General features: G+C 46.3%; 1 protein-coding gene across 1 annotated transcript in view; it reads left to right on the forward strand.

Annotated features, from left to right (window-relative positions):
* The first annotated feature begins 259 nt into the window (after positions 1 to 259).
* The window catches only part of NUDCD1 (NudC domain containing 1), a 152963-nt gene continuing 139247 nt past the window's right edge, over positions 260 to 13975 (forward strand). Inside the window, exons 1-2 of the mRNA XM_044295156.1 lie at positions 260 to 443; positions 11725 to 11879. Of these exons, the coding sequence (XP_044151091.1) occupies positions 329 to 443; positions 11725 to 11879 (270 nt within the window). The 5' untranslated portion in view covers positions 260 to 328. The remainder of the gene's footprint in view (positions 444 to 11724; positions 11880 to 13975) is intronic.

Consider the following 13975-nt stretch of genomic DNA (forward strand, 5'->3'; position numbering starts at 1 on the left):
CCCGACGCCTTGCCGACGTCATTTTAGTCACATGATCCTCCTGGTTATTTGTTTCTGTTCCCTAGCTTATCTCGCACACTGTATTACCCTGCCATTAAATCCATTAAGACCGAACGAATAATTGTATAGTTCAGGATAAACTTTGCGGCATTTCAAAATGCCTGTTTAGCCGGAAAGACTACGTTTCCCGTCATGCTTCGCTCCTTTTGGTCCAGCAGGAAAAGGAAGCGCTTCCGGTTTTAGCGCAATGTACCTGGTCTAAAGGTTCCGTGTGCCTTAGGCTCCGGGAACTGTGGAAAGAGTGACAGGGCTTGTTTGGGTTATTATCATGGAGGCGGCCAACTGCTCTCTGACGGTGAACAGGCTCCTGCTGGACCCCAAGTTTGAAAGCTATAAATTGTCCTTGGACCCACTTCCTTGTTATGGTGTGGAGCTGGATACTGGTGAGTGTGTACTGGTAACACGTGTATCACCAGGGCTAAGTCCTGGGATAGGCTGTCACACTGCATATTGCTTCCAATGAGGGCAACTTTGGCGCTACCTAGTGGCAGGACAAGTGATTGCTACCACACAATATGGAGTACGTGTTCTTGACGGTTTAAGCAAAAAAGCAATGCCAGGAGTCTAGTCGAGGAGATTCGCAAGCGTACGACACTCCAAGCCGATCCCGCAGAGCTCTGCCGGAGGTGCTTTCGGTGTCACCCTTTTGTCTCAGAGACTGATGGAAAATTCCTTTAAATGGAGTGTGTCACCAGGAAATCCACTGGTAAACCAGGCACCGTGCCCTCTAGGACCAGCTCCATTCACCCAGCGATCTGCCACCCCACTCCGGAAAAAAAATTCCAGACTTACGATACTTTTTCCTAATATGTAAATTAGGCCAGTGGTGCAAGGAGGGCGTCACCATTGCTCCTGTTGCGCCAGAGCTCCACTTCTTACTGTGGCCAGCCCCTCCCTGATTGCTTTGCCACTGCCTGGCCCTGTCAATCAAAGGGGCTGATCATAGAAATGAGAGGAGCTTGGGTGCAACAAGAGCAATGGTGACTCCCTCTTTGCACCAAAGGCCTAATTTGCATATTAAGAAAAGTATCCTAACCCTGGAATGGAGCCTCGTATCAATAAAAAAACACAGCGTGACAGATTTCTTTTAAAGGGGTATTCCGGTTATATAAAGTTATATCCTATCTATAGGATAGGGGATAACTGTTAGATTGGTGGGGGTCCTACAGCTGGGACCCCCACCGAGCACGAGAATAGGGCCATGGAGCTCTGTTCATTTTTATGGGGACTTCGTACATAGCCGAGTACAGCGCTCATCTATCGTCGGAAATCCCATGGAAATTAATGAAGCGGCTGTTTACGTGTATTATTATGTTCATTTCGGGGGGCTCCATGGGGCACGGATCCCCCGTTCTCATGATTAGTGATAGGACACACGATCTAATAGTTAACCCCTATCCTGTGGACAGGAGATAACTTTATATAACCGGAATACCCCTTTAAAGCCTTTTACTCTAGGCTCAGATATTTACTAATCCGGGTCCAGTGGGAGCAGAGCCGTCTCATCCCAATTCCCTTGTACTGATCTCCTACCGCGTCCCTCAGTTATTCCGTTATGTACCCTACTGAAGCTTCTGACTTCTCAAAAAACCGAAGCATACCCTCCGCATGCAAGGCTATTGTGTCTTAGTCCCCCCTTACACCAGATCTCATCAGCTGAGAATCCTTTCTGATCTTAAAGGGGTACTCTGGGAATTAAGAAAATGAAAATACTTAAAATATTACTTTGTTATAAATATATTCTCAAATACCTGTCAGCTCGTTTTGTTTGGGGAGCAATCATCAGGGGAAACAAAATGGCTGCTGTCCCATTAGTTCACACAAAACCTGTCCTGATCACACATGAGGAGAACAAGATACTTTAGAACACTGAGGTAAAGAGCTGCCTCATCCTCCTCTCTGCTTGACAGGGATTATGATCCTGAATACAGATGATAAGAACTTTAGTTGAATCTATGGGGAATTTGGTTTATGAGGAGACATGAAGTACTGAGAGGACGGACAGGACAGGCTGTGGTAATGTGGGGCTGTGGTAATGGAGCCTGTAAACAAGTGCTGCTGCTCATTATCCACACCTCACCTCCTCTCATGTCTCCTCATCATCTCCATTCCCACAGAGATTCTGTATTCAGGATCAGGATTCCTGACAAGCAGAGCAGAGAGGAGGATGAGGCAGCGCTACTGGCTCATTGTGGTGAAGTAACTTCTCCTCCTGTGTGATTAGGACAGGTTCTGTGTGTCCTGATGGGACGGCGGCTATTTTATTTCTCCTAATGATTGCTGCCTAGACAAACAAGCCATTCTAAGTAGGGCTGGGCGATATGGCCTAAAATCTATATCTCAATATAATTTGAACTATGTGCGATAAAGATATGCCTTGCCATTTGCCATCATCCATGTCCCCCAGCCAGTGCCATCAGCCCCATGCCATCCTCCAACCCAACCGCATCTGTAGTTCTGTTCTGCGGCCCACAAAAAAGATAGAGCATGTCCTACTCTAACCCGCAATCGCCGACAAGAATAGTAATTTCTATCATAGTGCCGGCCATGTGCGGTCCACTGGTATCTGTGTTATGTGGACCGAAAAAAACGACGGCCATCTGAATGAGCCCTAACTGCGAGAGATTCTAACCCTGATGTGACTAGCAGTGGGGAGAGAGGGTGACAGACCTAATGTTTGTTCCATTAACCACGATTTTTATTTTTTTTCCATTTATTTTAGGGGCCGGTCACAGTGTTTTTTTCCGCAGAATCTTGACGCGGACGATTTTGCTGAAATTTCATTGAAATCCGTCCAGCAGCCTCGTCCTTTCCGATTTCTGTTCATGTCAATGGGAGGCAGCGCTTCCGAGAATGGACATGGCCCATTAAAATGAATGGGAGACAGAAGCCAGCAAGAAACCACGCCGCCGCCAGTGAAATTTCAGTGAGGGCGTCTGTGCCAAAGTTCCACAGCATAACCCCTCAGTGGCACCTGAGGGGTTATTTGCCGTGGATCGCAGTGCCTTGTCATAGAGGACAGGTGGCGGTTATGGGATTCTGCTGCCTGCACCCGCCGCCTATATTTGAATTAATGGGTTAGTTATTTTCTTTGGTGGCGCAGTGGCCGCGGCCCCTCCTCCTCCCCTCTCTCTTCTCATTGGTGGCAGCAGCACTGTGGGGACGCAGGGACTCCCTCCCTGTGCTAGTATCGTATTGATCCGGGTACAAAAGTATTGATAATTCGATACCCGGTGGAACCCAAGTACAGAGCACACGGGATGTTACTAAGCGGTGCTTCAAGGATTCAGCCGCCTCCTGGTGGTCCAACTTGGTCATTTGCATATGAATAAAAACGAAAATACCTCTGCAGCTGTTTATCATGCAGACAAAAAACAGCTATTATTTTAATCAGCATGATCAACCCTACTAGCCAGTGTGTCTGGTTTAATAGGGTTGATCCCTTTAAAGCAGGGGTGGCGAACCTACGGCCTGTGGGCCACAGGATCATTTGATATGGCTCCCTGCCAGAGCATACTGTATTTTTCAGACTATAAGATGCTCCCCCCCCCAAATTTGGGGAAAAAGTGTGAGTGTGTCTTATAGTCTGAATGCTAATGACCGCTTCAATGATGGAAGCGGTTATTAGCATACGGGAGGCACAGGAAGCTGAGGGCTGTACTCGCCTTCCCTGGTCTTCTCCCAGGTCCTGACGCATAGACCATCAGGACGTAGTGCGCGTAGGCCTGCACTGTGACCCAGAAGAAGCAGGGAGTCTTGGATCTGCAGCGCCGTCCAGAGCAAGCTAGGTAAGTTTTTGTAACGTCTGATGGGAGTCCGATTTAAGGCTGATTGGGCCTGGGAGGTCCTATCTGAGACTGATTAGATCTGATCTGGGGGTCTGATCTAAGGCTGATGTGGGCTGGGGGTCTGATCTGAGACTGATTAGATCTGATCTAAGGCTGATGGGGGTTGGGGAGTCAATTTGGAGGGTCTGATCTGAGTCTGAAGGGGGCTGGGGGTCTGATCTGAGGATAATGGAGGCAGACGGGGGCTGATCTGAGGCTGATGTAGACTGGGGGGTCTGACGGGAGGCTGATCTGAGGCTGATGGAGGTTCGGGGGTCTGATCCGAGGCTGGTGGAGCTTGGGGGTCTGATTTTGGGGTCTGATCTAATTAGAGCTTTGACCAAATATAGCAGCCTAATTTTTAAGTTGAGAATTTTGTAAGGCCCGTGAACGATGTTCTAAATATCAAAATGGCCCTCGGCAGTAAAAAGGTTCCCTGCTTTAAAGGGAAATACTATCTTCTGATGATTTATAAAGCATCCGACAAATCTAAGTTGTCATTTTCTAGAGGAAGGAAAGTAATATTCAGTCTAAATCCGCTTCCTAAATAAGTGTTAATGTTTGACCACAAGGTGGCAGCAAAGGACCAATGACCGTTCCGCCACTACAGCATTTGACGTGTAGAAATGAATGGGACTTGGTACAATTTACCCATATTCTTTATTCCAGCACAAGAATTATATAGCACTTTGACAAGATTTTAGATAAAAAGTATTTCTTGGGGCCCAAACCCTGCCAGCGTAGTTAGAGTGGTGGCAAGATATACTTGTCTAGTTACATTCGACTTTAAGGGGTTGGCCTGGACTGGGAATGCCCATTGGCCAGTAATTGGCTGAGTGGTATACCCACCCATGTCGGAGCATCAGCAGGAAGTGGAAGGCAGCAGGGACTTGGGCACCGTCAGAATAGCATTAACGGGATCGGCAAGGTAATGTCATATGATCGCCATATTTTTTTGTACTGACATACCCCATTAACTGTCTTTGTAGCACACCCTCAGAATCGTGCTCTTGTAGGCAGCACCATGGAGCACTAGCATGAAAAGGGCCATTTGCTCTCTACCACCTGCTACTTTGTGTTATTTTATTTTTTTCTACCAAATAATTTCTCCCCTTTGAGAGTGACTCTGAATGTGACCCATAAAAAAAACTGGTCAGAATATCTGTACATCCCTCTGCACTGGCAGATGTCCTCTACTCTTTCCGGCCCGAGTTGTTATCTTGACTGGTTTCCATGGTAACAGACGGCACACTTTCTGCCACTTTTAATATTCAATTCTGCTTGCTAATGTTTAATAAAGTTCTCAGGAAGTGAGACTAGATCATGGCTGGACACATGGGAGTAACTATAGGGAGTACGGAGACTGTGGTCACACCCGGGCGTCTCTGAGAGGACTCCAAAGATACCTCTGTCCTATATAATCAGATAGTACAGATTTTGTATTTGGTTGCAGAAGTTTGAGTTCCGCACTCATTTCCCGGGAATAAAGTAGCCAATAAGCCCGGAAATCTGCAGCTAACTTCTTTGGGAAGTTTAATTCATTTTGGCCACTTTTTGCAGCAGTCGGATCCTCCATCTCAAGATCATATAGTAATGACACATCCTTTGGAGCCTCTATTAAAGGGGTATTATTGAAACAACAAGTTACTGATTGCTGGGATCCACACCGATGACAAGAGCGGGGGTTCTGTTCATTGCCGCCTGCCCCGTCCTAGGACTTGCTATCTGGAATATGCTGCCCTGACCTCGGACTGTATTCAGCCAACACTTGGGTGTGCCCGATTCCATGGTGCTTCACCCTGGTGTCTCTGACCCCCTTTGGTCAGCTGCCATGCACACCAGGACTCCTCCAGGAGGTAGCAGCCTAGTTGGTTCCCTGCAGCGAAGTCCAGATCCCTGTACAGGGGTTAAAGGGTGAACACCAGGGAACCGCCAGAACAACACCCTAAGGTTTAGTCAAACTGGAGGTATTATATTTCATTAATGTCTCTTGCTCGTTGCTCTTTCTATTGAAATTAATGGAAGGGAAGTAGTTTAGGAGTACGGTCCTGGTGAGCTGTCATGTGGGAAATCCAAAGTTTGGGGCTGGAGTACCGTCCCTCATGTTTTAGGTCCTGTTCACACCACTTCTGGGACTCGCTCCTATCTCTAAAACAAAGCCTAAAACTAGGCTGGCAAAGTGGTGGCTGGCGGTGCAGAGTCCAGCCACCATGAAGCCTTCTTATTGGCCCGCCCAAAATAGCGACGTGCTCGGCTATTTTGGGAATCCCCATAGAAATAAACAGCCACTGCTCCCATTCGTTTCTATGAGGCCAATGGAAATAGTCGAGCCAACACTTGGCTATCTTCTGCGGCCCCATAGAACTGAATAGAGGGCAGCCGCGCATGCATGGTGCGCCCTTCAGGACTTTGTTGGCTCCGTTTACGAGATAGGGACCCACACCTATCCTAACGAAATGCCTCCATTGTCTGAGATGACACAACCCCTTCAATTCAAGCCGGTACGGAAGGGGTGTTAACTATGAGAGGAACGTACACAAAAAGGAGAGAGAAGGGGAAGGAAAAGCAGGGATGTGCATATGTACACGTATGCAGGTACGTGACCGAGTGACCAAAGACAGTTGACCTTAGACCTCAAAATGGCCGACAACATGCTGTCCAGAGGTAAATAAGAGAGAAGTGCTGTTTCAGACAAGGAGCTTATTAAAAAAAAAAAGATAATATATATATGTATAACCCCTTCATTGCTGGTTGAGTTTACCCTTCCAGTGCGGCAAATCCTTTGGGAGCGGCTCGGGGGTGGTATCCGTGAAGAAGGATTTGTCTTTTTTTAGTAATAGGAAAATTTGATTGAGAGGTTCTTTGCGATTGGGAAAGGTCTATACAATAGTCCTAATCACCGGACGATGACGAGCCGCCCCTCATTCATGGGCTTGAGTATTGAGCTGGCTACTTGGAGGACGTGTGTGCAGTCCTCCCATTTTGAGGATGGGTGAAGTATATAACTACGCATTCGTCGCCATGAATGCCTGATTAAAGCTTCCTCTCCAGGTGTCAATGTGAAGGGCTTTACGGGATAGGAGGCCCTAGCGATGCGTCATTCCTGAAGAAATGGTCCCGTAAAGGTGCCCATTACTTATCATCTTCTCCAATTCAAAGGACATCTGTAGACATTGTATAGCATTACTAGGAGAAGACATAAGACTGTATTCAGCAATGTGGAGAGCTCCTTCACACACACTCTTTTTCTACGCTTGTACATTTCAAGTGTTTTTCATTTTTTTTGTTAGTGTTTTATATTTTTACACTTTTAGACTGTAAAGTAACATTCAGTGAAAATGCTGCAAATCCAACTCTATCCTTGGGGAACGTTCACACACAAAGGCCTATTGTTTTTGCACGCATTTGTTGTTCCCCCATAAGGGGAGATTTATCAAAACTGGTGCTAAAGGAAAACTGGCTTAATTACCCCTAGCAACCAACCATTTCATGTTTGAGTTGTTTTTTGGGAAAATAAAAGGATCAATCGGATTGGTTGCTAGGGGCAACTAAGTCAGTTTTAATAAATCTCTCCCATGGTCTTTATTCACTTCACCTGTTCTTGCAGTAAAAACCTGCATTTTTTTCCTACATGGTTCTACGCTGCGCGGCAGTAATGTCAGCACAGCCGCAACGTTAGACTGGGCCCATAGGCTTGAGTATTGCGGTGCTATGTCGCAACGTAACGAATGCGACACACCGGCCTGCCGCGACTGCAACACCCAAGTCACCAGAAAGTCAAACCTGCTGGATTTCCTTCGACGTGCCTGTCATGGCCGGACACAGTTCACTTTCTTTATGTTGCGATGTAGCATGGCGGTATTGCAATCTTTCCAAAGTCGCCATGTATCCTTAGTCTTAATGTACGACTTGTAATTACTTTCTCAATGTAAGGGATCACGCACGGAAACAACGTTTATGTCCACGTCCGATCCTCATTTTTTGTGGATTGGATGCAGACCCATCCATTTCACAAAAATGATAGAACGTGGCCTAGTATTGTTCGTTTTGCAGACAAGGATAGGACATCTCTAGAGGAGTTTGAAAAATGAATGGTGGCATGCGGCCGGCCAGGATCCGTATTCGGCAGATGGCGTGTGCATGAGCCCTAAAGAGGATCTGCCAATTTACCTGACGTCTCTTTTAGTAAATATTCGCATTGCCCCTAAGATAGCCATTCTTGAGCATTCTGTGATTCCTCCTGGAAATGTCCATCAGCACTCTGGTACTATCAGTGCTGTTTGGTCAACTGTCAATGTGTGTAGGGAACCGCCTCAAAGAGGAGTAACAGAGGAACGGCATGGTGGCCATCTTTACTTGTACAGTGCAGGGGGAATGCATTTGCTTGTGGACCAACCAGTAAATAACCATACTCTGCTTTATCTTCGTGTCCTATACACGTTAAAGGGGTGTTCCCGTGTCTTACGGATATGCCATACCATGTCTCGGATAAGATGTCAGCAGTCACACCCCCATGATCAGACTTTTGTGGAAATCCAGTCAATGTGGCTTAAAAGGTTTTTTGAGACCCAGCGACCCACCTTTAAGGGGTTTTGCCAAGTTTTCAAGTTATCCCCTATCCACAGAATAAGGGAAAACTGATAGGTTTGGGTTCAACCTCTGGGACCCCCACGATCCTGAGAATGGGGGTCTAGTTCCCCAATTGTAATGGACCGGCAGGCCAATTATGCACCCTGCCCCGGCAGCCATTCTCTACGGGACTGCCAGAAATAGCTGATCGCTGTACTCGGCTATCTCTGGCACTACCTTAGACTTAGAGCAGGCATCCTCAATCTGCGGCCCTCCAGCTGTTGCAAAACTACAACTCCCAGCATGCCCGAACAGCCTACAGGTATCAGCCTACAGCAAGGTATTGTGGGAGTTGTAGTTTTACAACAGCTGGAGGGCCGCAGTTTGAGGATGCCTGACTTAGAGGAAGAATGCAGCGGCAGGGTGCATGTGCGGCCTGCTGCTCCATCAGGACAGGGGAACAGGCTCCCCGATCTCGGGATTCGGGGCCCCCGTTCTCATTATCAGTTGTGTGTTTCAGCAGTCGGACCCCCACCGGTCAGTTAGTGATCTCCTATTTCCCCATCCTGATTGGTGTCCACATTCCAGAAAAATTCATGCTTTTATTCTATGCAAGTGACCCGCTTGGTGCAACAGTGACAAGCTTGTTGCACCAAGCGGGTCATTTGCATAGACTAAAAGCATAAATTTCTCTGGAATGCGGGCACCTTTCTCTGTTGGCTGCCCCCCTTCTCAGCTTTGAGTCTCAGAGCCAGGCGTTGGTACTGTTATCACGCTTGTGTGTTTGCCTCCTGTATCGGCACATGCGCAGCACAGACTGCTTCTGCCCGGCAGGCATCAGGCCTGTACTGTGCATGCGCCAATCTCCCAGGCAAACATGCAGGCGACAGCGCTTAGGACCAGGTGTGAGTACGCTGCCACTGCCTGGCTCTGTCACTCAAAGCTGAGGGCCAGGCCAAGAGCGAAAGGGAGTGGAGCTTTTGGTGCAATAGCGATGCCCTTCTTGCACTAAGCCGGTCATTTACATATAATAAAACCATGAATTTCTCTGGAATGTGGACAAAGATTGGGGTGGGGGAAACTGCATTTGATTGAGCAGGCAAGCGCACATCTGACTGTTCATTTGGATTAGGCCTTATGGACATGAACGGATTTTCTTTCCGTGTCCGTTCCGTTTTTTTTTTTTACGCTGGCAAACGTGGTTGCTGTGAAAAGGAGGATCTGCAAATCTGTTTTCATCATTCTGTAATCCTTATTTTGGGGATCTCATAAGGACACCTTGTCGTCATGGCAACTCCGACACATCCGAATACAGAAACGGGCATCAGAAAAATGGATGCAATAAAAATGTGCCATTTACTTTATAACCGGGAAAGATCATGAAAACTTGGGCTTTTTGAAAGTAGTCACCTGGTGTCCCATTTTAGAGACTGTCAATAGCTGCCGGCCGAGCCGGGGGATGGTGTAGGGTCAGTATACACTAAGTTACACTTCCAGATCAGCACAACTGTATGCGGAGCTCCAGGATTTAACAGTTGATGAGCTATCCCTAGAATAGGTCATCATTATCTGATTGGCAGGGGCCCGACCGATTAGCTATTCAGAAGTAGCTCAGGCGGCAGAACTCCACAGCTCTGTCCATTGTGTAGTGGATGGAGCTGCTTACTATTCATCCGCCACAGAACGGACAGAGCTGTGGAGCCGCCTGTGCTACTTCTGAACAGCTGATTGGCAAGGATCTGGGCTGTCCAACCCCTGAACGAGCATGCATAATAACAATCAATCCCAGTAATCAGCCTGACAGTTGTGCGGTGTAAAGCCGTGTTAAGGGTACTTTCACACTAGCGTTGTTAGAATCCGGCAGGCAGTTCTGGCAACGGAACTGCCTGCCGGATCCGGCAAGCTGTAGTATACAAACGGAAAGCTTTTTTTTCCGGATCAGTCTCATCTGGAATAACGGATCCGGTATTGAAATTTTTCCGAAGATCAAAAGCAAAAATAGCTCCTCCTATGTCCCGGCAATGCAGCAATTTCCAGAACACTTGTTACAAGATCCGGCATTAATACATCTCTATGGCAAGTGCGGTATTGTTCTGGGATTTTGTCTGGAAAAAAATACCGCAGGATGCTGCGGTATTTTGTCCGGTCAAATACCGTTCAAGGGACAGAACTGAAGACCTCCTGATGCAAACTGAACGGATTGCTTTCCATTCAGAATGCATTAGGACAAAACGGATGCGTTATTTTCTGGTTTTGAGACCCTTTACCGGATTTCAATACCGGAAAAGAATAACGCTAGTGTGAAAGTACCCCAAACCCCACCACTGTTCACCAGCTGAAAATGGATGATAGCAGCAAACAATCCCCTGAGTTCTCTGAAGGATTTCTACAGGAAACGGTATGGGCAAGACTATCTCCTATTCGCTTTTATCAATAATTTTTAGGTTTAATGTGCTTTAAAATGTCCACTAAGGGTACTTTCACACTTGTGGTGTTTGATTCCGGCAGGCAGTTCAGTCAACCGAAAACTGTATGGAAACGCATGTCAAATCCACTGCAATACCTGATCCGTTTTTCCGGTGTCATCCGGAAAAAAGAGATCCGGTATTTATTATTTTTCAAATTTTTATTGCACATGGGCAGACCTGAAAACCGGAACCCTTAATACCGGATCCGGCATTAATACATTTAAATGGAAATTAATGACGGCATTCAGGCAAGTGTTCCAGGATTTTGGCAGTATTTTCTCCGTCCAAATACCGTAAAAGTGACTGAACTGAAGACCTCCTGAACGGATTACTTTCCATTCAGAATGCATTGGGACAAAACTGATCAGTTTTTTCTGGTATTGAGCCCTTAGGACGGAACTGAATATCGGAAAACTTTAACGCTAGTGTGAATGTACCCTAATAATGATGTTCAGGTTCGCTCATCCCTAATCCTGAGGATAGGCCATCAATTCAATTTACCGGATAACCCCATTTTAAGATTTGACTAGTTTATTACTTTATGGGACCCTGAGAATAAAGATTAATTAGAAGAAGTTGAGATGATATGAGCTTCAAATTCTAATTTGTAGCCCCAGCTTTAATGATGGGACGCGCTCGCTTGCTCTGGGACGTAGTGTAATCCAGTTTTCCGGCTCCTGCAGTGGATTGAGCAGCAGGGAACGCCATTATGAGGATAATTTTGGAAGTTTGCAGCTGAGGTAATAAGAAAACGCTATAAAAATCCCTTGTATTAAGAAGGTCTGTTTTTTGTCTCCTAGCTGTGGCAGAATTGAAGCTCCGGGATGATCAGTACACGCTGGACCACATGCGTGCTTATGGCATGTATAATTATCTCCACTGTAATCCATGGTCCTCCGACAGTGTCTTCTACGTGGATCAGCTCGGGAGAGTCATGAACATCAATGTGACGCTGGTAGGAATTTTATATTTTTTGTGCTATTAGGATCAGGGGGTTGACTCCGCACCGCTCCTTCCCCTGCTTAATTTTGGTCCTCTTAATAAGCACCCCTGCTGGTGGAGAGGAGTCCTCACCAGAGTGCTCCTGTGCCCTGGTAGAAATGAGGTGCAGCTTTTTTGATCAACTGATTCATTAAAATGGATGTCTAGTTGTGATAATCTGCAAATTCTCAGCTTTTGACGAAAGGAAATGTGTCCCCAAAATTTTCATCTGTCTGTTAAAATCAGATAGAGACACATCTCTCTTTTTTGTGATCAGTTTTTACTTTCTGACTGTATTTTTATTTTATTTTTTTATTTCCTGAACATGATATTATCTTACCTGAGCTGTTCTTGAAGGGGTTGTCTCATCTCAGACAATAAGGGCATATCGCTAGGATATGCCCCCATTGTCTTATAGGTGCGGGTCCCACCTCTGACACCCGCACCTATATCAAGAACGGAGCCCCGAAAGTGGTGGAGGGTGCACTGTGCATGTGCAGCCACCCTCCATTCATTTTCTATGGGGCGCTGGCTCAGCAATTTCCGTCGGGCCCATAAAAGTTAATGGGAGCAGTGTTCAGTCATGCGCGGTGCTCTCCGTTTCACTTCTATTAGCGCTTGGTGGTAGCCGGACCGGAGTCCTCCAGCCACCACCTTGGAGGGCTCCGTTCCCGATATGCCCCCATTGTCTGAGATGAGACAACACCTTTAACAGCATTTAGAGATCTGCCATACGGCAGCCCCATGCTCCATAGACACAATGGTCAGGAGGAAACCTCATTGACTTCTATGGTAGAGTTTTCTAGGCATGATCTGTGACCTGTGCGGAGTTAGCTCTTACAATCACCTATTGTGAATGGAGGATCTATACACAGAGGAGATATCATTGCAGGCAGGATTAGAATGACTGATGAGAGCAGATAACTGCGGTACCATGATCTGTATAGACCAACAAGTGGCACCTATTATTAGTCTTAGGGCTCGTTCAAACGACCATGCCATTTTTTTGCGGTCCGCAAATCACGGATCTGCAACACACTGACGCCCGTGTGCCTTCTGCAATTTGCGGAACAGAACAGGAGGCCTATTATAGAAATGCCTATTCTTGTCCGCAAAACTCATAATTTTTGCGCGGCCACAGAACGGAGCAATGGATGCGGCCAGCACACCGAGTGCTGTCCACATCTTTTGTGGACCCATTAAAATGAATGGTTCTGTATATGGAACGCAGAAAACGGCCTGTATACGGAATGCAAAATACGTTCGTGTGAACGAGCCCTGACCATTTTTGAGGAGTATTTTTAGCTGTGGATGAGTCTGAAAATTGCAGTTATTCATATATTTTTATATATATATATATATATATATATATATATATATATATATAATACGTAGTACATTAAGGGGTTGCTATTTATGCAGCAAAACCATCACCAGTCTCCTCTATAATGTCTTCCATGCAGAAATAGCAAATTTTGACCATTTTAACTTTATCTCTCAGAAGACTGAATCCTTACCTTTTTTGAAGCACCAAATCTGTCAAGTAGGGATCGGAGCGGTAGATTGTGCAAAACTCAATGCAATAAGACTTGAACAGGGATGTCTGGTGGTTGTGGCAGGGAGCAGTGTGATGGCTCGGTGGCGGTGGGTGGCACTGGTGGCTTGCTGGCAGTGGTTGGGGTCTGGGACGAATGCACAGGAGGCAGTTATAGGACAGTCTTATACACAATATATTGGACTGTTGCACAGTATAGTGTACCGTATAAGTCCTCTCTTTGATCTCTGGGTACTGCGTTGGTACTTACATAGAAAAACTAATAAGCAAGAGGCTAAACAAAACCCTGTTTCTGACCCTTATGTTAAAACGGAACTTTCATTTGATTGCTCTAATACCTAAACACCTAAAGGAAAAAAAAACTATAAAAAAAACCTGCTGTTTCTCTAGATGACCTTATGTTGATAGTAGTGTTACTAGAGTCTCAAAGGTCTATAAAAGTAGGGTACCTGTGACATCACCTACTAAGCACATGGTCTTGACTCAGCAGAGGCTCCCTTCCCACCGTGCTGTCC

The sequence above is a fragment of the Bufo gargarizans genome, chromosome 5, assembly GCF_014858855.1.
Source record: "Bufo gargarizans isolate SCDJY-AF-19 chromosome 5, ASM1485885v1, whole genome shotgun sequence".
Lineage (NCBI taxonomy): Eukaryota > Metazoa > Chordata > Amphibia > Anura > Bufonidae > Bufo > Bufo gargarizans.